This window comes from Hoplias malabaricus, chromosome 3, assembly GCF_029633855.1.
Source record: "Hoplias malabaricus isolate fHopMal1 chromosome 3, fHopMal1.hap1, whole genome shotgun sequence".
Lineage (NCBI taxonomy): Eukaryota > Metazoa > Chordata > Actinopteri > Characiformes > Erythrinidae > Hoplias > Hoplias malabaricus.
The window spans coordinates 5,821,455-5,848,279 of NC_089802.1; the positions used below are offsets into that span (position 1 = coordinate 5,821,455).

General features: G+C 40.0%; 1 protein-coding gene across 2 annotated transcripts in view; it reads right to left on the bottom strand.

The window, feature by feature from the left end:
* The window catches only part of dock1 (dedicator of cytokinesis 1), a 258,525-nt gene that overhangs the window by 217,704 nt on the left and 13,996 nt on the right, over positions 1–26,825 (bottom strand). For both annotated transcript variants that reach the window (XM_066662743.1, XM_066662746.1), the window contains exon 2: positions 557–640. In XM_066662743.1, coding sequence (XP_066518840.1) covers positions 557–640 — 84 coding nt within the window. The remainder of the gene's footprint in view (positions 1–556; positions 641–26,825) is intronic.

Sequence of the window (26,825 nt, forward strand, 5' to 3'; positions counted from 1 at the left end):
TATATACTGGAGAAAACTGACCATTTTTATTCGCTGAATGCGTTCAGCCTTTGAGAGTCTGAACAAACCATTCGGTCCTGACAACGTTATCAAACCCTATATAATGTGCCAGGGGCCAACATATGACCACTGAATAGCATCTGAACAGGAGGAAGCTCTTCTTTGACAATAACATAATGTTTGCAAAGGTAATGTATCAGTAAAAATCTTTCAAAATGGAGAAAGCTGTTGAAAAGGATGAGAGTAGCAGAGCTGAAAAAGCTGTTAGTGGGATATGGCTCACTCCAATTACACCTGCAAGCGTAGAGTGAAGGCAATGCTGTCAATGACAAAGTAATAATGCTCCATTTTCCCAGAAAACCGCTGGTGTCAGACTCGATCAAACCCATCATCTTTTGTAGGTGTGGTGCAGACAGCGAGAGCGAGGGAGAGAGAGAGAGAGAGAGAGCACACAAGACAGACAGCAAAGGTGTATAGGGACAGAGAAAAAAAAGAGAAAGGGACAGAGAGTGACAGGGAGAGTGTATGTATGTGTGAATGTGTGTGTAAAACGTACCTTCATAGGTTTCCAGTATATGTACTGTGTCTCCGATCTGCAGTGACAGCTCCTCGTCACTGCGAGCATCATAGTTATAGACAGCTGAGAAGACACAAAGCAAGATAAAAAAAATCAATGACCAGAAGAGACAGGACACCCTGGCTTCAAAACAGTGCCAGGCAAAAAATGAAAAGTAACCAACTCCACTTAACATGTGTTCGCAAATATCAGCGCACCACGGGAAATGGGGTTTAAATTATTTACGTGTGCTTATGAACAACAAAGCTGGAAAACAACCAACACCAATCAATAAATCACTCCAGCACGTTCATGTCCTCCTCGTCAGCTCTAGTCTCATTAATCAACTGTGAAACAATAAGGATACATGCATTTTGCTTCATTAATATTTTGTTTACCGTGAGAACATTGAATTGTGAAGCCAGTAATAAATCAAATCAATTTGTTATACCTCTAATAAACTATCCAAGGAGTAAACCGTACTATCAGCCTCTCTCTACCAATTCAGAAGAGAACAGACTGGAAGAATAAAAGCTGTGTGTTATGAGAGTGATCAGTCACTGGCAGCGTACAAATCAACTGCTCTCCAGCAATTCTACAGCAAACAGCAACTTTCGAATGTTAGAAGTTGCTTAAAAGGGGGCATATGATGAAATCCACACACTGCTTGTGCCTACCACGAGTACCTACCAACACACAAATGAAATCTAAATCAGAAAACATGGGATAAAAAGAGCTGTTCTGATTTTGTTCTGCTTCCTACGTCAGGTGCCCACAAGTTCAGCGAATGACAAAGCACTGTAAAACAGTGCCTCAGGGTGAATATCCAACAACGGTCTATAAAAGGGACGCTCCTGAAACAATGTGAATGAGACAGAGCTTTCCAGGACAGTGAGAAGGGGTAGATACTGTTCTAGAGCTAAAACTAATATAACCGGGAGAACACTGTAGAGCGGTGTGGCACTCTAGAGCCGTGTGAACATGGAGAACATTTCAGACTAGTTTGGGGCATTCTACAATAATCCCAACAAGTACACACAGCTATGGCACACCCCTGTAACATTTGCGTTTGCAAGAGTGTTATGAGTAATGTACTCTGGGATTTACACAACACGTTTCACACCTCAGATACAATATATTATCAGCGTGTTCTGAGAAATTACAAACAATACATTACATCCAAGCACTCCAAAATTACAAGCAACCCATCATCAAATTCATAACCGTTCAGTCATGTAATAAAATGTGAAGGCAAATACATTTTCATAAGACTCTTATCTGTGAACTACCTACTATTAAACTTGCAATTAATCTAACTCAGCCCCTGCTGGCAACACAAAATATAGCTTCAATGGCAAGTCTCACAACTACAAAGAGCGGTGATTTACTCAACTAATGTATCTCCCTGACAGACCCCCACACACACACAGCTCTCAGTTGTGAATCTGTGGCTGACTTGTATTCGTGATGGTTGGCTGGCAGCTCTGGTGTAAGCGCTGTGTTGTTTACACTAGGCCCCCTGAAGAGCTGCAGTAATTGAAGCTCTGCATGGCTGTTGTCAGCTGGGGGACTGAGGGGAGCCCCTAGCACAGAACTGCACTGCTATTCAGGGGTGGATTTTTCAAGAGCTTGAGTCACATTCAACGACCAAAGCTATCCTTTTACAATAATTACACTCAGGGAGCCGTTTAAAAAAGAGCCACATTACACTCATTAGGAGGAGTGTGAAGTTTCTGAGAGGAGAACTATGCCACTGTGTTGTTCACAGCCGTCTAATAAACACGTGCACACAGTAATAGCCAAAGCATGAGCATGAGGTTTCCTATAATGGGTTTAAGGTTCAATCAATCAATCAAATTTTATTTATATAGCGCTTTTCACAACAAAAAGTCATCACAAAGCAGCTTTACAGAGATCCGGGTCCAAGCCTCCTATGAGCGAGCCAGGGGCAACAGTGGCAGGGAAAAACTCCCTCAGCACACGAGGGAGGAACCAAGACTCATACGGGGAACCCATCCTCCTCGGGTCGACACCGGAGACACAACAGAGAACAGAAGTAAAAGTGAACTAATGACAGATGAAGGGGTTATAGTATTGTGAATGTAGTATATTAGTGATGTATGAGTCTGAGGAAGGAGGAAGTCATCAGTGATTCTGTGAGAGTTAAAAGTAGGTGCAGAGTTAATTTGAGATAAAACAGCATGGCCAAGCATGATAGTGTAGATGAGACAAGGCCAGGATCTTGTACAGGACACAGGGGCTGGATCAGGGCAACACCTGGAGAGCAGCAGGACGTCTCAAAGCATGAGAGGGATAGGAGAAAGAAACCAGACAAAGGGAACAAATATAAATACAGAGGTTATTAGGGTCATGGTAAAGAACGAGCAAAATTGTCCTGCGAAAAAAGCTTCCACGGGTCAGGCAAGAGAACCCAGCGGCAGACAGCGTGTTGGCGGTTACCAGAAAGCTAACTAAAAGAGCTGTAGCTATGGTCATATGACAGGGTTAATACAGAACAGTGATAATATGAAAACCAGCTCGAACACTAATAGAGAAGGAGTAACCTGAAAGTGAGTGAATATGTATATTACCTCTGTACTGATAAGTTTCCTATAATGGAGCTCACTCAATAAGCTGTTCAGGCTGAAACACTATTTTTAAGTTCAAAATAAATGCACAAGTCAAAATGGTGCTGCATTAACTTTTAACCACAAGGAAGCGAGATTTATATCATGTCAAAGTCAGCGGAAAATGGTGATTCAGAAAACAGAGGGAGAGTAAGAATTAATCATACACCGTCCTGCAACAAATATAAATGATTTTGAAACTTTTAACAATGTTCATTTTTTAGAAAACACTTATTATAAGAAATGGTTCGTACGATCGTTTTGATCATATTGTTTGTCACGCTAAACTTCTATAGGTTTAATAGTGTTAAAAAACTAAATATAATAAATATGTAACGATAAAGAATGATCCCTTACTTGATATTTTGATTACATTTCTATGGGTAATTTACACTGAAAGAACACTGGATTAGGAAAATTCACCTTGTGAGTTACTCACTGTCCATTTTATCAGCTCCACTGACCATACAGCAGCACGTTGTAGTTCTACAATTACAGACCGTAGTCCACCTGTTTCTCTGCATACTTTATCTCCATTTCACCCTGTTCTTCAAGGGTCAGGACTCCCACAGAGCAGGTATGAGTGGATCAGACACAGCATGGCTGCTATAGCACAAGGATATACATTTCTATAGCACTATTCATTTTAGTACCAAAGTCTCCAGGTGCTTTACAGAGTTAAGATGAACAAAACAGCATATTTACCTCAGCCCTAATGTGTAGAACTATGTGTAGGAAGCGATGAAAAGTTTTTCTTTTAACTGATTGATCTGTACTACAATGCAGTGGCATACTGGTCTACAATACGAGGCTGGATTCATCACCCAGGCCTGAGCCAAGGCCTGAAATCTAATCAGCACAGCTCCAACACCTCTTCCATTCCAGCACAGACCTTTCATTTGCTTTTGTTTTGTTGCTGTCTCAAGTCCTGTTATTTATCCAGAACCCTCTGGCACATGCTGAGAGGAGAGCAAGAAAACAACTAACAATGGAAGAGAAAAATGACTTCAGTGATTCCACGCATGGCAGCGAAAAAGAACATGCTGGAACACAGGAGTGAGGGATGAAAGTTTACTTACACAACATACTGCCCTCACACTTTACGCTTGGTTTTCAAGCAAGATCATACAGATGTGGTTGATTTAAATGATTTAAAATGGAGTAAAAATGTATATGAAAAAAATAAATAAACCAGCCAAAATTGTTTTATAAATAGTTTTATAATTTCCATAAATATTTACTGTAATCATACACAGAATAAGATCTAAGATATACTAAGCCAAGCCATTAGAGCTTCACATAGGGCCCCCACTCTCTTCCTACATTCAGCCACAAAATCTCTGTTACCCACTATTGTCTAAATCCTATCGTTTATATCCCACACCTAACCACTAAGGTTTAAATGTTAATTTTACCAGTTCACAATTTCTTAAAACGATTACACACATTTTTGGCCAATAAATGACAACTGCACTTCCTTTCTTTTCAAGAATGTATTAACACCTTCTATGTGTTGTTCTTTTATGGATTATAGTGTTTTACACAGCTAAAAAACACACAGCCATGAACAGATGCCACTAGTAAATGATTATTTTTCTGTCTGCCCAAGAATTCCATATCATTCGTTCATTAATTATCTGTAAGTGCTTATCCAGCTCAGGGTCGCGGTGGGTCCAGAGCCTACCTGGTATCATTGGGCGCAAGGCGGGAATACACCCTGGAGGGGGCGCCAGTCCTTCACAGGGCAACAAACACACTCACACCTACGCACACTTTTGAGTTGCCAATCCACCTACCAACGTGTGTTTTTGGACTGTGGGAGGAAACCGGAGCACTTGGAGGAAACCCACGCGGACACAGGGAGAACACACCAACTTCCTCACAAACAGTCACCCTGAGCGGGAATCGAATCCACAACCTCCAGGCCCCTGGAGCTCTGTGACCACGACAACTACCTGCTGCGCCACCATGCCGCCCAATTCCATATCAGTGCATGCATAAAATAAAACATTATACCACGTTAGCTCCGCCCCTGCAATGTAATTGGCTGAGAGACGTTTCAGGAGTGCCGTCATTGCATGATAAAAAGCACTCTGATTGAAGCTCGTCTAGTATTACTCCCCAAAATACACGAAACCTAGCAACGACACCAGCGTTTACAAGACAGCGGTGGGTTGCCTGGACTTCAACCAACGTGGAAGGTGGTTCGTCTTTTTCTCCACAGCCCTCCTTCACAAGCTCAGCAGGATGGCTATGGAGCAATAAACACACGTCTTCACACGTCTGCCTTCACACACACATGAATTGACATCTCATTCTTACTCCACAGGTCCCTTTGCAGCTATAGTAGCTTCAACTCTTCTGGGAAGGCTTTGCACAAGCTTTAGGAGATTGTTTATGGGCATTTTTGACCATTCTTCCATCAGCGCATCTGTGAGGTCAGATTGATGTTGGACAAGGGCTGGCTCATAGTTTTAACTTGCTTTGTGCACTGGTGTGCAGTCATGTCGGAACAGGATAGGGGCTGTGCCAAATTGTTCCCACAATGTTGGTAGCATGAAATTGTCCAAAATCTCTTGGTATGGTTAAGCCACCTCACCTCACCCAGGCGGAGAAGTGTGATTGGTCACTGGCGTATCCTGTGTCTGTTTGGTGTGTAGGTTTTACATGTGTAAACAGTAGGGACAGTGCAGGCGATCAACAGCATCACAATTTCAGAGGCAAATCTGCCACTACCCACGTCTTTCTCTGGTCTGCCCTCTAGTGAAATCTTCCAGTTACAAGTGTAGCACATAAGAAAGTATGTGAACAGTTACATTCACGATGCAGACGATTGTCTACGCAAACGCATGACCAAACAGCAAGTGTATCTCTACTTGAATGGCTTACACCACACACAACCTATTGTACATTAGCTCAAGTCAGTGCAACTGTGACTGGAATTAAAAGTGAGACTGGCAAAGAGGCTAATATGCAGCACTAATCCACATATGCGACAGGTTTTTAGAGGGGACAAAGGATGATAGCTGCAGAGAGAGAGAGAAAGATTTCTCTCATCCCTTTTTCACTCTCATTATGTACTACAGAAAAGCAGAAAGAGCAATAGCCAGAGGTAGCAGGAAAGCGAGACCGAGAGTGATAGTTAAAAAATAGAGAAGGGTACTACAAACAGAGCGAATGGAAAAAAGACAGGGCAGCAAGGACACATCACAGTCTGATTTGGCGGCCCGAGTGCATCACCAGCGGAAAGCTGAAATCCCCAGAGCCTTGGAGCTTCCTCAAGTGCCACCACTCTGTCTGATTAGCTCAGTGTAAAGCACAGGCTCCTCCTCCATTCACACTCAGACTGAATGGACTCCATTGAGGAGGACTGCTCTATGATCCGGCTGCAGGAGTGTCCCCGGGAAGGTTACAACATGCATATTAATATTATTCCTTTCAAAATAAGCGAGGCGGGGGGGATGTGTGCTGTAAATTAAACACAACAGAACTGGTTTTAAAAATTCTCCATGGTAAAAGACAGGAGGTCTGTAGTTACCCCTTGTATTTTACCCCTGAGTCACCACTCCTCCTAGCTCTGGAGTCATATATTTTATTTATTATATATGATATGTAAAAACAAGACTACAGTTATGATTTTTCTTTGTTCAAGTTGGGTTCAAACATTGTAAGAACATCAATTATAAATCAACTATCAAACTAAATCTAATTATGGCCTGAGTGTATTGTAACACCCCTAGTAATGACAGCTATTTAGAATTTAACCATGGGCCAACATCGGTTATTTGTTACTAAGTACTTTATGAGGTTGTGTCTTATCCTGGTACATATGCTGAGTGTTTTGTTTACAGTCTCTATGTAATCGTCTAATTACATCTTAATGATGATGTGTGGTTGTTCAATCATCATGAAGTAGTGGTGGTAATGATATACTCAGAAAAGCCTAGTGTAACAATTCCTCACAATAACAATAGCATATTAATTCATTTCTTGTCCACTCCACCATGCCCTGGACACACCATTTATACAGTTGGACAGTCACTGCCCCTAAATTACCCTAGTTTCTCCACAACGCTGCAGTGGCAGCGATCAGCCTCTCACAAACACACACAGAGAGGAGCTCTGCCAGTGGTCATCATAAATGGGCTTTAGAAAGCCCAGCCATATTATCCAATAAGCCTAGTTCAAACACAAAATGACCCCTACTGCACCTGAGGGCTGAAAAACACTATCAGACTCGATTACAGCTTTATAAAGCCCACAAATCACCTCCATTCAACCTTCAATCATTGAAATAACAGGAAATAACGTGGAGGGGGAAGAAACAATCATGTAATAGTGGTAAAGCCTATGAGTAAATGTTACAAGCTGAGAGTCTTTCATTAAATGTAATTTTTTAAATTATTTTATTTTATAAAATGGCCACAGGGCGGCACGGTGGCACAGCAGGTAGTGTCGCAGTCACACAGCTTCTGGGACCTGGAGGTTGTGGATTTGATTCCCGCTCCAGGTGACTGTCTGTGAGGAGTGTGGTGTGTTCTCCCCGTGTCTGCGTGGGTTTCCTCCGGGTGACTGTCTGTGAGGAGTGTGGTGTGTTCTCCCCGTGTCTGCGTGGGTTTCCTCCGGGTGACTGTGTGTGAGGAGTGTGGTGTGTTCTCCCTGTGTCTGCGTGGGTTTCCTCCGGGTGACTGTCTGTGAGGAGTGTGGTGTGTTCTCCCTGTGTCTGCGTGGGTTTCTTCCGGGTGACTGTCTGTGAGGAGTGTGGTGTGTTCTCCCTGTGTCTGCCTGGGTTTTCTCCGGGTGCTCCAGTTTCCTCCCACAGTCCAGTAAAAAAAAAAACGTTGGTAGGTGGATTGGCGACTCAAAAGTGTCCGTAGGTGTGAGTGAATGTGTGTGTGTCTGTGTTTCCTTATGAAGGACTGGCGCCCCCTCCAGGGTTTATTCCCGCCTTGCGCCCAATGATACCAGGAAGGCTCTGGACCCACCGCGACCCTGAATTGAATAAGCGGTTACAGATAATGGATGGATGAAAATGGCCACACTTACTCATATTTCTCAAGTATGGTGAAAATGCAGCCTGTAATGGCACTGCAGTCTGTTTAACTGAAGGACGATGTTTTAGTTTTTTAACTAAAAAAAAAAAAAACAAAAAAAAAAAAAAAAACAACAACAACAACAACAACACAGTATGGACACACCCTTGTGTCTTTTAAATGGCAGCGAAGTTTACTCGACAGACTAGTTTTATCACTACGTGACAAGACACTGAATTCACTGTTAAATATTTCTTTTATATTTTGAATCACTTAAAACACCAACACAGACTATACGCCCCTCTCCTGCTGCAGGAGACGAAAAAGTAAAGAGGCAACACACAGACGAGAAACATCCGCATAAAATTCTTCTTTAGGTCTTCCTCTAATGGGGTCTAATTGTAGGCTGTAGAGCCCAGACATAGGTCTGATAGATTTAATTTGGCGCAAGCACGAGCAAAAGAGCTCTCCAACATAAACGACTACCAAGGGTCCCTGTTCTCACATTAAATCAATCAATTACACCCAGTACTCAGTCATGTTTATCTCTACTGCTGCTGAGACAGCACTCCAGCAATTAACCTAACACACAGAACCACAGGACACAAGCTGAGAGGTGGAGAGCGAGAAGACAACAGAAAGAGACAGAATAACAGAGTAAAAGTGCACAGAACTTCTTAAGGAAGGAAAGAGTGTCTGGCAGATCTCTGGCTGCGATATAACGAGGGAGTCCTTTTACAGTCATCAAACAGCCCGGTCGGTGAGCTCTCAGCCAGGATCCTGGACTCCTGCCGAACCCTGTAATGTGGTTAGACTAGTTTAAGTCAGAAAAAAAAGCCACGAATCAGACAAGAACATTAATAAGGCCTTTAATTATTATGGTGCAGTGGCCGTACAGTATATTCCCAGGATTGTGGAAACCTGAAAATAATACCTGCATAATTCCAAAACCAGTGGGCATTAATATGAAGTTGCCTGTATTTTGTGGTTCTTAAAAAGCAGTGACTAAGCTCAGTATTAATCTTCATCTATGGGGATTGCTTTTAGAGGCGTGTTAGTAATGGGTGTGGCTGAAACACCTGAACTGTGTGTGTACCAGAGGTGATTGCTCTGCAAGGGACGCCCAGCTTCCCCTAAAATGTCAAAAAATAAGTGATCAAATATATACTGTTGTGTACATGTCATTGAATAAATATGCACTACAACGCGCTCAACTTTTGTTCAGAGTCAGCGTCTTATCACTGGTAAAGACGAAGCTTTCCTCTCAATCATTCCCGCAGCTTCACAGTGCTTTAAACAGTGTGGCCACAGAGTTCAATAGGGAAGCAGCGAAGTGCAGCGAAACGAGACGAGTCATTGGATAAATGCTGGGCTTTGTCCCGCCCATCGGACGCTCAGCCTCTCTGGGGGTCTATGGGGCAGTGGGCTGGCCTCGGCTGGCCCGGACGCTCAGCTTCTGCATGATGATTGGATGATCTGTCTGAGGCTGAATCCCTTTTTGACTGACAGCAAAATGAGCGAATCAGCGATCCTTTGGTGTAAAGATCCGTGGGAGAATTAAATTTTCATTCTGTTCCGAGTTGAACCGGAGACTTTCTTAATCCTCACACTTCACATGGGCCAAGGCCGTTTAAGCAGCCTAGCTCTGCTGGCCATTGAGAGGACACTAGTCAAGTCCCTGGAAAAGACGCCTTGTTGGTACGACAGGGTCACAGATCATTTTCTTGAAAAGGAACGGAGGGTAGAATTTACGTATAAATAAACCGACACATTTTATGATGTAGGCCGAAAGCTTCCCCTCCTTGAAAGGCCAGCATCCGCCACTGGTGTGTACAATGCTGACACTCATAACATGTGCCCTGTAACATTTCTGCCATTGGTATTATTGTTTAAAACACACACCAACACACACACACACACAAAATGGTACTTTAATAAAAAATCATCACATTACTATACGATCTTTGCCTAATTCTAGAGGTGTGCGATATGACGATATTAGATCGTGAACGATAAGAACTTGTCCATGAGACATGATCGTGCTAACGCACATACAGTCCGCTGCAGTTCTTATAAGTTGTTCACGTATTGTGTACATATTACACATCAGTCGAATTGGCAGACTCTCGGGACACCGATAATTGCTTAAATATGCTCCCCGTGGATCCACTATGGAGGTGTAGCTTGGGCTCTCAGCTTTAACGACACGTCCATCAAGTCTGTATACCAATCAGGGCGATGCTCATCCAAGGAGGCGGGGAAGCAACAACAGCCTATCAGACGTGCACTGCGAGACACAGTTTTATATAGCAACATCAATCAAAACAATAAATCCCTTTCACTGTCTGCTCTTTCCCTACTGAGACCATTTAAACACAGGAGGGAAGTGAGGGAGGCGGCCTCAGTCTACAGCCAATCGGGGAAACCTCCCTTCTTCCAACACGTCTGGCCTTAAAGGGGTGGAGCACTGGGTTAGAAACAAGAATAAATATCAGAATAAATCGAGGTGAGTCTGAACTTTCTTCCTGTTTGGTGAGAGTAAAAAGCCATTTGGAGAGGTGCAGGAGATTAGTTTGTCGAGGAAAGTAAAATTTTCAGTAACATTACTTCATATAATTGCCTCTAGTTTATTAACCGCCTCAAGAGTTGAGTATGTAATTTCAGACGGAAAATGGAAAAAATGGTGTTAAGAGGTTAAAAGCCAGCATGAAAAAGAAACGTGATAATGTATTTTTGCCATCGCCCACCCCTACCTAATACAACTGAAAAAAAGGAAAAACTGTAATGGGTACCTGAGGAAACTTCTTGACCAGAAAATATGGGAAGAGGGAAAGAAGAAAAGAGGAGTGAATGAGAGAGTGTTGCAGATGCAGAAGTGACAATGTTTTATAATGTATGTGTGTGTGTCAACCAGCTTTATGGCACCTTGCAGTCAAGCACACACACAGGCAGCGTGGTTTAAAGCAACATTAGGTAGTATTTTTAGATTCAAATTACAGCTTTAAAATCATTGTGATGCTCATTGTGATGTGTTGACCTGTAATAGGGCGACAGAGCCTCCGTCATTGCTGCTCTGGGCTCTGCATTACAGAAACTGCACTGTTGGAGGAAGGTAGGGGACCCACCTCTCATTCATTCATTCATTCATTGGAATCAGGAAATTTCAGAACTAATAATGACTCAATAGTGAGGAGTTCTGTTGATTAAGCAGTGCATATTGCACCTTATAAACCTCATGAAAGAACACTATGTAATTTTCTTCCTCTGTAGCTACAGGGGAAGCCCCAGGAGTTTTAATAAATCAATAAATAAATACCCCACTTCATTTAAAGCAACACTAGGTAAGTTTATATTTTTGCTCCTGGGCTCCCTCTATAGCTTCAGAGGAAATAAATACTACGTAGTGTTGTTTCATTAGGTTTATAAGATGCAATATGCACAGCTTAATCATCTCCTAATTATAGAGTCTTTATTTGTTCTGAAATATCACCCTGATTCTGACAAACAAATGAACAAATGAATGAATCATATTTTATATTGATTATATTTACATCCAGTTATCAGCAGTGATATAAATGAGCCCATACAGACTCTGCATCCACGAAAGCAAACCAAAGCCATTTCAACAAAATCAATGACACAAAATTAATGTTTGCCATTCTGCTTTAATGTTTTCACTCTGTTCTGCTCAATTTGTCACTCTGTTCATTCATTATTGTTTATCGACCTGTGTTTTAGCAACATTAGCCTGCAAACTAGGGTGTACCCATACTACCACAGACGCTCACTGACACCCACACACACACACACACACACCCACAGCAGAGATAATATATGCCTAACTAAGTCTCTACTTATCTTGGTGTCGCACCATAACCGGCTAATATTTTAGAGGCTGGAACAAATTGCTCCTAATAGCTTCTTACTGTTTCGAGAATTACCATAATCCTCTCTGACTGGAAAAAAAAAAAGTCTGTTTACTTGTATCTTCCTCTTGTAATGGCTCTTTGAGGCTCATTTTCCAATTGTTCAGAGATTGCCTCCAATACAAAAGGGACTGCAACAATAATGACACCAAGTTTATAACTAAAGCTTTTATACTGCTCTCGCTGAAACAGGGAGTACAAATCAGGAAGTAAAAAAAACATATGCTTTAAAAAGCGTCTGAAACTGCACAGGAAACCTGGGTCCACTTTTTTCTCCCCTGCAACAAATAAAGACTAATACAATTTATGACGAACGTGTGCCTTTACCCTTAAGAAATAAAGGGCTTAACAAAACTCATTATTAATATATTCGTCATATCAATAACCTATTATGCAGAAAGATTATCAAAAGCCAAAATTAACAGTTCCCAAGGTGTGGGCATGAGCTGTAAATGCCACCGAGGCTTAGCAAAAAAAAAAAAACAAAGACAACAAAAAAGGGAAATCAACCATTGGAACTGTTGGAGGAGCTATCGATTTTCACCCAGGAGAGGCTGCAAGCAAAATCCCCTCAGATAACAACTTTATCCATGTTTCACAAGTAGAACAATCAAAGGCAATGTGTGCCACGATGCTATAGATTCTGGCGTAGTTGGCAGGATCCGGGTGTGGGCAGGAGATGGAAGATAATGAGATAAGATATATGAGGAAGTGTGAGGGAGACAGGGTAGTGGCCCAGCATCCCTCAGACAAAGAGGGTCATGGTTACTAAGGCAGAGAGGGTTATGGGAATAATGAATAGAGGCCAATGAGCTTCTCCAAGCTCAGGGCATTAAACACCCACACCAACAATCGGGCCGAGCCTATAGAGACACAGCATGCAGGCTACCGCATTCTGCTCCCCCTAATGCACTGAGACAGCACCAAAGCCTCAATGAACCAGAAACTTTACAAATAGAGTTTACTGTGAAGTGTAAAAAATATATTTATATTATACATTACACAGATTATAATAATAATAATAAATCAGTTTTATATAGCGCTTTTCAGACAACTCAAAACGCTTTACAAAAAATAAAACACATACAATAAGACAAACAATAACAGAAAGGAGGGATGTTAGTGGAGGCTAAAAGCTTGCTTAAAGGCTAAGCACCAGCTCTATGAAAGTGTCAAACAAATAAATACAGTGGAATGTGAGTCCTTGTGTTTATTGATAGTCAGAAAACATTTTTATGAAATGAAGTTATTTCTTACTAATTCAAGGAATAAGGTTTAAAAGACCGTTGGTCCCCCCCCCCAACGGTGTTCGGAAACTCTAATAGGCGTCTTGCCTGTGACGTAGATGGTGGACAACAACTCTAGAAGTCGCACTTAATTTAATGCAAAATGACGAAAAGGTGTGTTGTTTTTGGCTGCAATCATTCAATGTACAGTGGGACATCTGTGAACAAATGGCCCAAAGATCCCAAAATATCCAGAAAATGGACTAAATTTGTCCACTTTAAACGGGCACTTTGGAAAGGACCATCCGCTCACTCCGTTATCTGTAGCTCATTTCACTGGCGCTTTTCCAACAATATGGGCATGTAAGGACACCAACGAAACGTGTTGAAGAGCCTCTGTAACATGGAGGTAAACAGGGTAAGGACACTCACTTCGCCTGTTTTAGTTGGTGTTAGTTAACGTTAGCTTGACTCGCTAAACTCGGTGGCTCAGATTATACTCGGCTACGTAGCTGCATTACGGAGGTTTATAGTGTCGGAGGAATTCGAGTTCGACTTCGATCACATTTACAAGAATAACGGTACCTCTACATTTGAGTTTAGCTTATTGCTAGGCTATTGTCATGAATAATGTTGGTTATTTAGCTAGATACTGTCATAACAGTCAGTCATAACGGTGTTTTACCGCGGCGTTGTTCAGCTGTTGTCCACCAGTGACGTCACGGTCGCGTTCGAGAATTTCTGTAGCGAGCTCGGGTTTTTCCGTCAATTTAATAAAATTGTCAGTTTTAAAGCAAATTAAGCAGCTATTTTCATTTTAATTCATACTTATATCTGTCACTAACTACAATAATGTGAAATATTCATGGAGGTCCATTAAGTGGTGCTTAGCCTTTAAAGAGATACATTTTTAATTGTTTTTTAAATGTTTGTAGTCTGAAGCACGGATGTGTGAAGGGAGAGAATTTCAGAGCTTGGGAGCGGCTATGGCAAAGGCCCTGTCCCCCGAAGTACGGTGCTTAGCTTTGGTGATGGGAGTGAGGAGATTGGAGTCCGATGATCGAAGGTGACGAGATGGACAGTGATGCTGCAGGAGGTCAAAAAGGTACAGGGGGGCCAGGTTGTTGAGGGATTTATATGTTATATTGTTATATGTAACATATGTTATTGTTATTTTGGCTCTATTCAATTTTGATATGTGCCCTATCATCCCTTCATTAATGGAATAACCTAAAAATGAAAAAATCCCTAAACGTTTAACGTGACTTTAATCAGGTAGAGTCCATGAACATGCTACGTTTTGATCCACAGCAGTTTCCACAAAAGACAGCAATTGAGTGACATTCATAAGACACCAATGTGGAGATGAATACCTTAAACTGGGATTATTACAGCTTTGGCAGGATCACAGGGAATCACAGGTCTGCATGCACTACCACAGACCCCTAGAATCAGAGAAACTCTGAAAATAGAAAGGTGAAAAACCCTGGCGGAAAACCAAACTAGAGATAAAAGACACTTCCCTTGAGAGAGGTAGCGCTTTGCACATCAGTTTTGAAGAGCTATGCTTGTCGATGTATCATTTTCTTGTATGCTCAAAGACGACATGCTAATTAAGCTCAGAAATATTCCGTTTCAGAAAGAGTTTAATATCTGCACTAACTACAAGCTTATCTTTAATAAAAACGTAAAAAAAAATTTATATTGGTCCATAAAATGGTGTCTACAGCTTTGGCCAGTATTTGTTACTTTAGTACAATGTTATTTAGAACAATTGGAAATTATGTGGCAGATAATGGATAGGAACTTCAAACTTTGTGAAGACAATGGCTGAATCTCAAATGGTTCCTGCTTCATATGCAGTGCATTATGTAGAACAGGGGTGGACATTCTTCTCCTCAAAAGGCCGGTGCAGCTGCTTTTTTTTGTTCCAACTAACCAGGAAGTCGCATGATCAGTTGTTTTACTGAGACCAACTAGTTAAAGGTGTGAAATCAGGTGTGCTCTGGCCTGAAATGTCTAAAATCCAGCAGCCACACCAGCCCTTTGAGGAGAAGACTGCCCACCACTGATGTAGGGTTGCAAAGAGGCGGAAAATTTCCGATACATTTCCAGTAAATTACCGGTAACTTTCCATGGGAACTTTAGCTTGGGACCTTTGGAAATATTCCAAAATGTAAACTTTCCAAACGTATTGTAATTAATAGAAAATATTGGATAATTAAAAGAATTATATAATACACTATAATCAATGTACCTTGTCAACAGCAGACATGATAATATAAGTATGACACGTGATGTCATAGTTGATGCACATGGCATTCTTATGTTACTTCTTTTAACAAAGGTGCAAAATCACTAAAGCTAATGGTCTTTAAAATGTCAAATAAATAATTAAGTATTAATTCTTAGTCACAAAAAAAACAGTAAGGCAATAAAATGCAGTTAGCAAGTGTATGTTGGTCTTGGTAAACTAACGTCTTGCTAGACTGCTAGCCTTGGTAACCTAGTCCCTTAAATGAAATTGTTCATTTAGCTTTTCTGAATTAGCAGATAGCAAACAACTGTGAGATTTCACTTTGATTTAATAGTTGCTTAAATGTTTCAGTGCTATTATGATCAATAAAAATATGAACCACATCATAACTTACCTGACTTTCGGTAATCCTTTGGTCCAAATGTTTGTTTTCAGTAGTTATGTGATGGAGGAAGGAACAGTTCATGCAAAGCGTGTGGTCTCAATAGCACCTCAGTGTGTAATGTGCCTGGGTTTGAATAGCAGCTTTGCTTTTCAACTGTTTTTGGTATCATATCTAATTATTTTAGCCAAGATATTATGCTTCAGTATTTTTTTTTTTACCAACTTTATGTGAAAATTCCCAGACATTATTATACCTCTAATAGAAAAACACTTAAACCCTTGTTAAATTTTTTTGCACATGTAAAAGCCATAATTTCATGGCCTAGGCAGTGAACGTCATAAAGACATCAACACAGTACTGACATTAGCACTACAGACACAGGACCAGAATTTCTAATTTCTTCAAATAACTATCATTCCTAGACATTGTGACTGGTGCCAAATATCTGTGTTCAGGGCGGTGGGTGACAGTCTGTGAGGAGTGTGGTGTTTTCTCCCTGTGTCTGCGTGGGTTTCCTCCGGGTGACAGTTTGTGAGGAGTGTGGTGTGTTTTCTCTGTGTCTGCGTGGGTTTCCTCCGGGTGACTGTCTGTGAGGAGTGTGGTGTGTTCTCCCTGTGTCTGCATGGGTTTCCTCCGGGTGACTGTCTGTGAGGAGTGTGGTGTGTTCTCCCTGTGTCTGCGTGGGTTTCCTCCGGGTGCTCCGGTTTCCTCCCATGGTACAAAAACACATGTTGGTAGGTGGATTGGTGACTCAAAAGTCTTCATGGGTTTGAGAGAGTGAGTGAATATGTGAGTGTCTGTCACCCTGCAAAGGACTGTTGCCCCGTGCAGGGTGTGTTCTGCCTTGCCCCCAGTGATTCAGAGCGGGCTGCAGACCCACCACGACCCTAAATTTGATAAGCGGTTACAGAAAATGAATGAATGAATATTTTTGCTCAATTCAGTACTGTGTTAAAATGAAGCTACAAAAAACTGCGTCAAAAACTCGAAAGCATTATGTCCCTGCAATACAGTATAATTTCTTGGGAAAGACACAAGTGTTTTTTTTTTTTGCAGTTTCTGGGATTCAATTTCTCTGTGGTGAAAACTAATTTAAAATATGAATGACACTCAGTACACACACACACACAGCAGTGTAAACTGGGGTGGGCGATACGGCCCTAAAATTATATCACAATATTTCAGGGTACTTTGGCAATAACGATATTCTTGGCGATATGACAAAACACTGAAAAATACTTTTTGTATTAATTGAATCAATTTCAAAAACAGACTTTTGCAACAAAATCTATGTTATATTAATATGAATTATATTAATTAAATATTTAATATATTTTAATAATATTAAAACCTTCTTTCAATTCTAACATAATACCATGGTTTATTGTACATGATATTTTATAAACAAACCACCTCCACAAGCCACTTCACTTTCCAGCGGCTAAATGACTCATGTAAAGAACGTATGCCGTAATATGGGTAACTGCATGACATCATTATGTAAACAATTCAGAATATCACTAATATTTTTTACCATTTAAAAGATTATGACAATATTATTCCGTATGATACAATATGACACAGCCCTAGTGTAAATACACAGCAGGTTAAACGACAGAAAGATACTCTCAACCACCAAGTGCAGGAGCCCTTCTTATATAAAACACATGAAAAGAGATAGAGTCATTCAGCATCTGAATTTATTACTGAAATATAATGATAAACGATTACAAACACTCGCTCAAAACCGCTCCCTCGCTCTCCAAAACAAACCCGGCGCTGCACGAATTAACAGCCCTCAATGCAGAACGAGCAGTAAATCTTTGATAGAAGTATAAATGAAGTACACCTATTAAACTTAAAGGATATAATTAATAACACACAAATGTACAAATAAGAAAAGACGTGTCATATGACAACAAGAATTTGTTTTAATCAAAAAAGATAAAATTATCGGTTATTATAGGTATCAGCTACTCTAAGGTGCTAATTATTGGTTATCATATCAGCCCCCAAAAATCTAAATCGGTGCATCCCTATGATTTCTTGTGATCAGTGAAATATTAAGTCAGGACCGCAGTAAACATAGTTTATTTTGGTCATATTTGAGATGGCAAGTATTCATTTTGATACCCGTAACAGATATTTAGGTAAAACAAACAGGCAACAATACGTTGTTACTGTTCATTTTTACTAGGGCTGGACAATAATTCAAAACCAATATATATCACAATATAAAATATTTCAATAACGATATGATTTGTACACACACAAGTTTCAATATATATAATTTAAACCCTATGTCACTGACTGATGGTCATTACAGGGTGCTGCCATCAGTTCACTGTACACTGTTAAAGCCTCTAACCTGTTAATCTGTTCCACAGTAAAGAATGAAGCTGCAGGAATTGCCCTGGGACAAACAGAATCTTTCCAGAGACTGCCGTGCTATACAGCATTTGTGCAGTGTGAAGTCTTTATGCACAATCCTGCCATTGTGAGCTTTGTGAGGTAGTGCACAGATTCTGATGATGCAGTCATCCCGCTGAGTCATCAGCTATTGTTGTTCTACGCATTACCACCAACGTGCACAGAGAGCACACGGCCCAACACAGTTACAAAACAATAGGGAAAGGTTGGGGCCAAGAATTTTTTATGTTTTAACATACAAGAATAACCCACCCCACACATCAATCACTTGCACCATCAGGACATAAAGCACTAGTGTTAAGGCTGCTGTAGAGGTGATACTTAAGTTATATGGTATTTACACTTTCACACAGACACACGCCCTGCAAGCTGAACCCTGTGTTACAGGTGTTTCCGCACATATAAACAACCTCAAACCACTCCATAAACAAATGCAGTACTGGTACTGTATTTGCCTGTATAATGCCTAGACATACACACACACACTTTCAGATGATGGCATTGTAAAACCCCAGAGACTGGTCATTAATCTTAATCACACCTCAATGTCAATGGCATTCACAGAACTGCCATGACATTTATGAGTCAATCAACAAAAGACGGGTTAAGCACTGGCTACAAAGATAGCACTGAACACAGTCAGGAGATTTCACAATAAAAGACGTATTCTGCTGCATGTTTGAGTTGGGTCAATATAAGGAATGTAAATCTGTACGTGTGTTGATTCAAGAATTATTCTGGCTGCTTTTTTTTTTTTTTAGAATGCACTGGTAGAGAAATTCTGAGCAATATTCCATATCTAGTAACCAGAAGTCAATAGCAGTACCCAAATATTTTGGGGTTTTTTTGTACTAAACTCTAATATCAAAACCTGTAATCTAAGTTGTAAAGAGTGATGAAGCCATGAGGACACAAAAGGAAAGTCCCAGTTCAAAGTAAACACAGTGGTTTATGAGGACTGAGTGAAGAACTAGAATAAAACACGCATTTAGAACTGGATTTCTTGGAGATGTGTGTGTGTGTGTGTGTGTGTGTGTGTTGAGATTAACATAAATAAAACCTTATTTTGCTTCAGTAACTTTAATAAAAATCTTAAAATAAAATAAGATGCCTGTCCTTTTCAGTGAAGTCCTGTTTTATAGAACATAATTTGAACATTAAACAGCATATGACTCTCACATTAAGTTCTGAAAAATGTAACCACCCTCGAGACCTTTGACTGTGCGTTATGCCTGAACTGAAATTCGCCACTAATTGATTTTACATGAATTGGTACTCGTTAGCACCAATATAACATGATCTGTACCAAATTCAACACCCTACTATACTACTAACATTTGAGCATGATTATCTGCTTATTGTAATACATCCATATTTGTAAAATACTGAAATCCAAACTAGATCTGCATAAATTAGCCTTTGGAAATACATGACATTTACGTTGCAGAATCATAATTAAATTATAATGCAGAAAATATAGCAGTGTTAGCATCACCTAAGTGTCTATCTCTTTTGGAGTAACGGAAAACACATCAACCATCTGGAATATTAATCAGAGGTAAACATGACTTCATGCTTTAATTAGCGCTGTGTCATATCGTATCATTGGGGATAATATTGTCATAATTTTTTAAAACGATTAAAAAAAAAATCATCATCATGATATTCTGACTTGTGTATATAATGGCACAGCATAGCAACTATTGTTTAACTTGTTTTTTACTGTGAAGCTTTAAGGCTACTTTTAGTATAATTGTTTGTTGGCTGTTTATATGCAAACACTAAATTTTCAGTACTTATTTTTTTTCTACAAAATCAGAATCTCGGTTACAGTTTACACAATTTATATTCAAATCAAACCTCAAACAATATCTTTTCTCCCTTGTTTATTATACTCCTCAAACAATCTTTTTATGCTTGTTCTGTTTATTAATATTTTGTATTCTGTATTTGCTCTGTTTTGTATGCCTATGAATGTGTTCTATGTATTAACTACTGTAAGCGTCTGAGTTCTTGAAAAGCGCTATATAAATTTATTATTATTATTAAACAAATGTTTACAGATTTTTTTTAATGTTTGTTACATTTGAAGTAAAACAAAACTTTAATATTATTGACATATATTCAATATACTATAATTAATTAGTATTTTTTGTTTGTTTGTTTTAGTAGGGTGTTCTTGAAATTAATTAAATAATTTTTCAGTGTTTTTTCATGTTGCCAAGAATATCGTTGTCACCAAAATACTCTGAAATATTGTGATTTTGTTTTAGGTCCATATCGCCCACCCCTAGCTTTAAAAATACAATATTTCATTATCATGTCTCTTCACTACTACTCTAGCTCAGTCAGATACGCTACAGTTCTCTGCCCATCAGTAGAATACAGTAGGATTATAGAATACAGAGAACACTAAAATGCCTGACTGATCTTACTCCATTTTCTATATCAAGAGATCAGCATGGGCTGTCTCTTAGAGCTGAAATGCTATGCCATGTTCCTGTTGATGTGCACAATTATTACCTTTGGCCAATGTACTTAAATAAATAATATTTTCTTTAACACCTGTTCAGCCCAGAACATGAACCGAGTGACTACACGCTGTAGTCACTGACGAAATAATAACTGTCTTCTTACATGGGATTCCCAAAGTAAAAAATTGCTTTCTTAGCACTTGCTCACTGAGTGGTACAAAATCCAAATCCTTTCCCTACAGAACTCTCTCTAATCCACTCCTCAGAAAGGCACAGGCCATAATATTACTGTCATTTAAACCAAACACGTCTCCTAATCCCCAGATTAGAAAATTTAGAGCTGAAAATCTATTAAGGCATGCAGAAGCACCCAATCCTCCAGAGGTGTACAGTATCAAACCAAACCAAACCCGTTTGTAAGGTCCCTTTCAACCCCACCTCTCCTCACCACACTCACACAGAGCAGAAGGGAATGCCTGGAACAGGACAACTGTTTTCATAACAGCACCACCCAAGCTTCGTATTTTCGTCAATGTGAAGAATAATGTACACATACTGTACTGCGCAAAAGTCAGAGACCATGCAGAATTTAATGTTCTTGTCAAAACATTAAGAACAACTGTATTCCACAGAAATATGACGCCCCAAAGAAATAAAAAAAAAAAAAAAATATATATATATATATATATATATATATATATATATAAAATATATAAAGCCTTTTATATAAAATGCGCTTTTGATATAAATTGGCTGTACAAACCAATATAGAATAATTATTATTAACACTCAACACTGATCATTTTAACTTGTTGTGAGACAGAACTGCTCATTAGGATGAATGTGACTCTTACCAGCTTTCTCTAGTTTTTTTTTCCAACTTCACAACTAATATAAATGCACATGTAGTCAGCGTGAGAGAAATTCTCTACTATTGTTCACAAAGGCATTCTCATACAAAGAACCACCGTAATCTTACACCATTTACCCACATACTGAAGTAATATATCAAAAAGATATTACTAACTGCAGTACTACTGTACTTCTGCAACAACCAAGCAGACAGAACAGAGGGCTAGGAATCTGTAGCCTGTCTGCAATTAAAAATAAAGCTTACAAAATCTCATTCCTAAACAATTACAAAAAAAAGGAAACAAACAAAAAAGCTCTAAAACAACTAACAATAATTAATATACAACAAGTAATTAAGCACCAGCATTTATATTGTTCCACTTGTAATAAAATAATCACTAGGGATGCATTGATACCACTTTTTCCCTTCTGATACCGATATTTCATGTTCAAGTATCTGCCGATACTGAGTATCGATACCAACTCTTAACTACTAGACAGACGCCTATAAATCCAGATATTTATATTGCTATATTTACAGATTTTATTTTGTTAAAGCAGTGTTCTTTATTGCTAATAAGATATAAGCTAGAATTAACATTTACTTCTTTATTAACTGCACATTAAAAAATTAAGTTTCAGAGCCATGAAAGAACTATTTCCACAACGCAGTAACAAGTAGGAAGACATCGTCTAGCCTGACTGAACAGCTTTTTACACTGTTTGAGGATATTTGCCATGACTGTGAAATGCATTTTCTAAGGACTGCTGCTGACCTGTGTTAGCGTGCTTCTTTGTGTTTGCTTGCATGATGTCATGTTCTTTGGCATGCCATAAGCTGGGGGTTACACTACACGACTTTTAGGACAATTTTAAATGTTTTTGCATTGAATTCACAGCATATCAACATTTGATTTTTTTTCAACTCGAACTTGGACATATTCCAAGTTCCCTTCAACAGCCAATGAGAACAGACAACAGAAAGCAAACACAGGCGCGTGCAGTGGCGCTCTACAGCGGAGGACGGAATAAATGGTAAAACGATGAAAAACTACAATATATTACATTGTGCTGGATGCATGTCCCCAAATAACGAGTATTACCTGTAGGAGAACACGGTGCGCCACACAACAGGCTGTTACAGCGCTGTTTCTGAACCATGTAAGGTGGAACATTGCCACAACTACAGGAGGTCCTCGGGTTACGTCAGTCCCGAGTTACGATGTTTCGTGGTTACGATACATCTCCCATTTACTGTATAAAGCCTTGGTGTGTGCAGCAAGGCGGAAGAATACACGGTTACGCGGCTCAGGATAGGTGTTAGGATAGGATAAGTGCGTACAATATGTTATTTACGTACATCATGTACGTATGTTCCGACTTGCACCAAAAATCGGTTTAAAACGCGACGTAGGAACGGATCAACATCGTAAGTCGAGGACCCCCTGTATGTGCTTTTCTACTAATCTCCAGCTTACGCTGCTGTGTGTAGAGACTGCCCTGACTATGTTTTCCCATCCACAACCTAAAAACATTTACACGTTTTTTTTTTTTTCCTTTGTGGATCTACACAAATATCAGCACAAACAAAAACTGCAGCAAGTTGTACATCTATATTTATGTGTATTTTTCCAGTCTCCGTAAAAATCATATAGTATGAAATACCCAGTCTCTTTATAATCTGCCACAACTTTAAATTGAGACGCATCTAGCGGCGTGCATGTGCGTCAGTATCTGCTTTAAGGAGTGCATCCCGAAAAGTGCAATGTGTAGTACATGTAGGGAATAGTGAGTAGTGGGCCATTTCCAACACACCTATGGTATCGGTGCATTCTGTAGCCAATACAGAAACTGTGTTTAAGTGCCGGTATGAGTGCAACACTAATAATTACATAGCCTCAAATGTCAGCTGCCAAATTTAATAGTGAAAAATAAATTACGTTGAGGATCTGTAAAATGAGAGTCACATTAAACTGAAAGTTCTCCAAACCAGAATGTTGTTCAGGGATCATACCCAACTTACACATGCAAATGCAATTGTAAGTATCTAGACAGCAAAAGCCAACATTGAATATAGACCAGGACACTTAGAATGAGAAGCTGAATTGAGCGTGGGTGTGTGATGTGGGGGACACATACTGGACAGACACAGCTTTCAGAAGAGAGAACAAAGCTCACCTTCAGCAGTAGTGAGATGTGGGCCAAAGAAAAAAGGAAGTGACCAGATGCAAAAACCACAGCCATCACTGCAAGAACTCTGCTGTAACTTCCACCTTTCTCATGATTTAAGACTTGCAAATTAATGTTTTTAAATGCATATTATGATGCCTCACACAAGGGTAAAGAACTGGATCTACACAATGTCAATGTAATGGATTATTTTTCAGCAAGACAACATAGGGAGACTGTAGACTCAGTTTTACGATAACCCACTGTAAACCCATGAGTGTTAGTATTACCGTTTCAGTTATATTCATTCATTAAAAACCATGGTCAATTACAGCTGTTTGAAAACACACATACAGCGTAAACCAAAGTTAACAACAGTCTCCCAAACGCAGTCACACCAGCACAGCACATAACATAAATTTGTTCTGTGTCGGGGGAAACCTGGAGCAGGGACAGAGCTACAGTGTGGTGCCCAATGTCACCTCCCCATCATGGAAAGGTAAGGACAGGGAGTTGAGATTGGGCACCACACCAGAGTGCCTAATAACTCAGTGACAAATAAGCTTACTACAGACAAAAACAAAGTGTCTCCTGAAGCAAACATTGCATTCTAACCAGAATTATAAACTCTCCACTGCTCTGCTGTAAATATGATTAAGTGCTTTTTTTAAATTCTAAAGATGTTCTAAGCATCTTTCCTCCTTCACCAGTGCTCTGTAACATTCTGCCGCTCCTAAGTCCCACATTAAAATGGCTTAATGTTACATTCATGCATCTTCAACGGACAGGACCCCCAACAGAGCAGATTGGGGTGGTGGATCATTGTCAGCACTGCAGTGACACGTTGGTGGTGTGTTAGCATTCGATTGGATCAGACACAGCAGGACTGCTTGAGTTTTTTAAATCCTCAGTGTCATTGCTGGACTGAAAATAGTCGACCGACCAAAAACATCCAGCCGACAGCGCCTTGTGTCCACTGATGGAGGACTAAAGAACTGTGCAAGGACAGATGAGCTACTGTCTGTGACTTTACGTCTACAAAGTGAACGAGGTAGAAGTGTCTAACAGAGTGAACAGTGAATGGATACAGTGTTTAATACAGTCTGATCCGCTCGTACCAGTGCAACACACACTAACACACCACCAAAACGTTAGTGTCACTGCAGCACCGAGAATGATCCACCACCCAAATGTCTAGGACACTGACAACAACAATATGTTTTGCAACCTATGAGTTTGCAACCTTTGTGTGAGAGTAAGTCCCCTCCTTGAAAATGATGCAAAAAACATTTTTAAAGAAATAACAGTACTGAGGAGAAATGAAACATTGCCTTAAAAAAATTTTAAAGAATCAGTGCATGTTCCGTTCTGATACTAACACTAAGACAGGAAGGATGTTTACAGCGCTAGGGCCCATATCCTATATTTTATGTGTTTTTTATGTTTTAAATCATCTGGTGTGAATCAACCAAGGACTGAAGTAGCAAACAAGAAAATATACAAAGATGTTTGAGGATTGAAGCAACTGCTTGCTAAACAGCGTTATTATAAAAACACACACATTTGCCAGAGTTTTTACACATGGGCTAGAACTTCAAGGCACTCAACTTGCAATTTCACTTCATCTTGTCAATTCATAGTGAAATAGTATTTTTGTGTCATGCAGATTTCTAAAAGTTTCTAGTTGTTGGTACAATTCATCTGTGTGTGTTACCCAGACTTTTTATTAGGCGGGATGGCAGGATAAGTTCGGTACACGTGATTTGAACATTACAGTTTAGCAAATACAGCTCCTCCAAGTAATGTCCAGAAAAGTTACAGGTCATCACACAGCTTTGAAAGAGGCTTGGCTAAAAGGTTTTCATGACATTACTAAAATAATTTGTTGAAGCAAGCTCTATTTGCAGAGAGATAGAGAGAGAGACTCACTCTATTATACCAGAGTAGAATATTTTTACTACAAATTGCACATTACTGTTTACTGAAAAGGTATGGGGGGGTACATTTAAAAAATAATTATAATAAAAAGGTAAGTAGCATTTAGTTTTCCACCAAATATGACGTTTGAAATCCTTGTGTAGCAATCAGTTCACTGCCTTTCCTCTCTCTTAGCAGGCATCAGAAGCAAGTGCCCTCAGGGACTCAAGCCATCAGCCAGGAGCAAAGCCTATAAACAAAAACCTGTTTCAAAACAGTTTTCTGGATAATTAAACAAGCCTTATTTATTTACTGGTTGATTACAGCTTTGTCTGGCCAATATCCCTTTTTTGGCTTTGTGCAGCCTAAAAGCCTATTCAATTTTTGGGGGTTTAAAATAAAAACAAATATGAATGCAATGGAATTTTCACACAAAGTTCAACTCATTGACTAAACATCTGCATGTGTTTAAAAAAACACTAAAGTACCCAGCAGCAGAGGAAGCTATCATTTGCAGATCTTTTAGGGCACAATCATCATCGTCTTTTCCGTTATCCATTTCAGGGTCTCGGTGGCAACAGGGCGAGCAAAGAAGCCCCAACGTCTCTGTCCCCCACAACTTCCACCAGCTCCTCCTGAGGGATCCCCAGGCGTTCCCAGGCCAGCCGGGATTTATAATCCCTCCAGCGTGTCCTGGGTCTACCCCGGGGCCTCCTTCCATTTGGTTGCATACCTCCAGTGGGAAGCGCCCAGGAGGCATCATTACCAGATGCCAGAACCACCTCAACTGACTCGTCTCAACGTGAAGGAGCAGCGATCATCTGTCTCATCGCAATCATCTGTTAAAAAGTAAAGAGTTGGTCCATAGGTCCACGGCCTGGACAAAATCCGCATTGTTCCTCAAAACCTAGGATCAACCATCGGATGAATTCTCCTTTGCAGCTTGGCATAGACTTTCCCAGGGAGGCTGTGA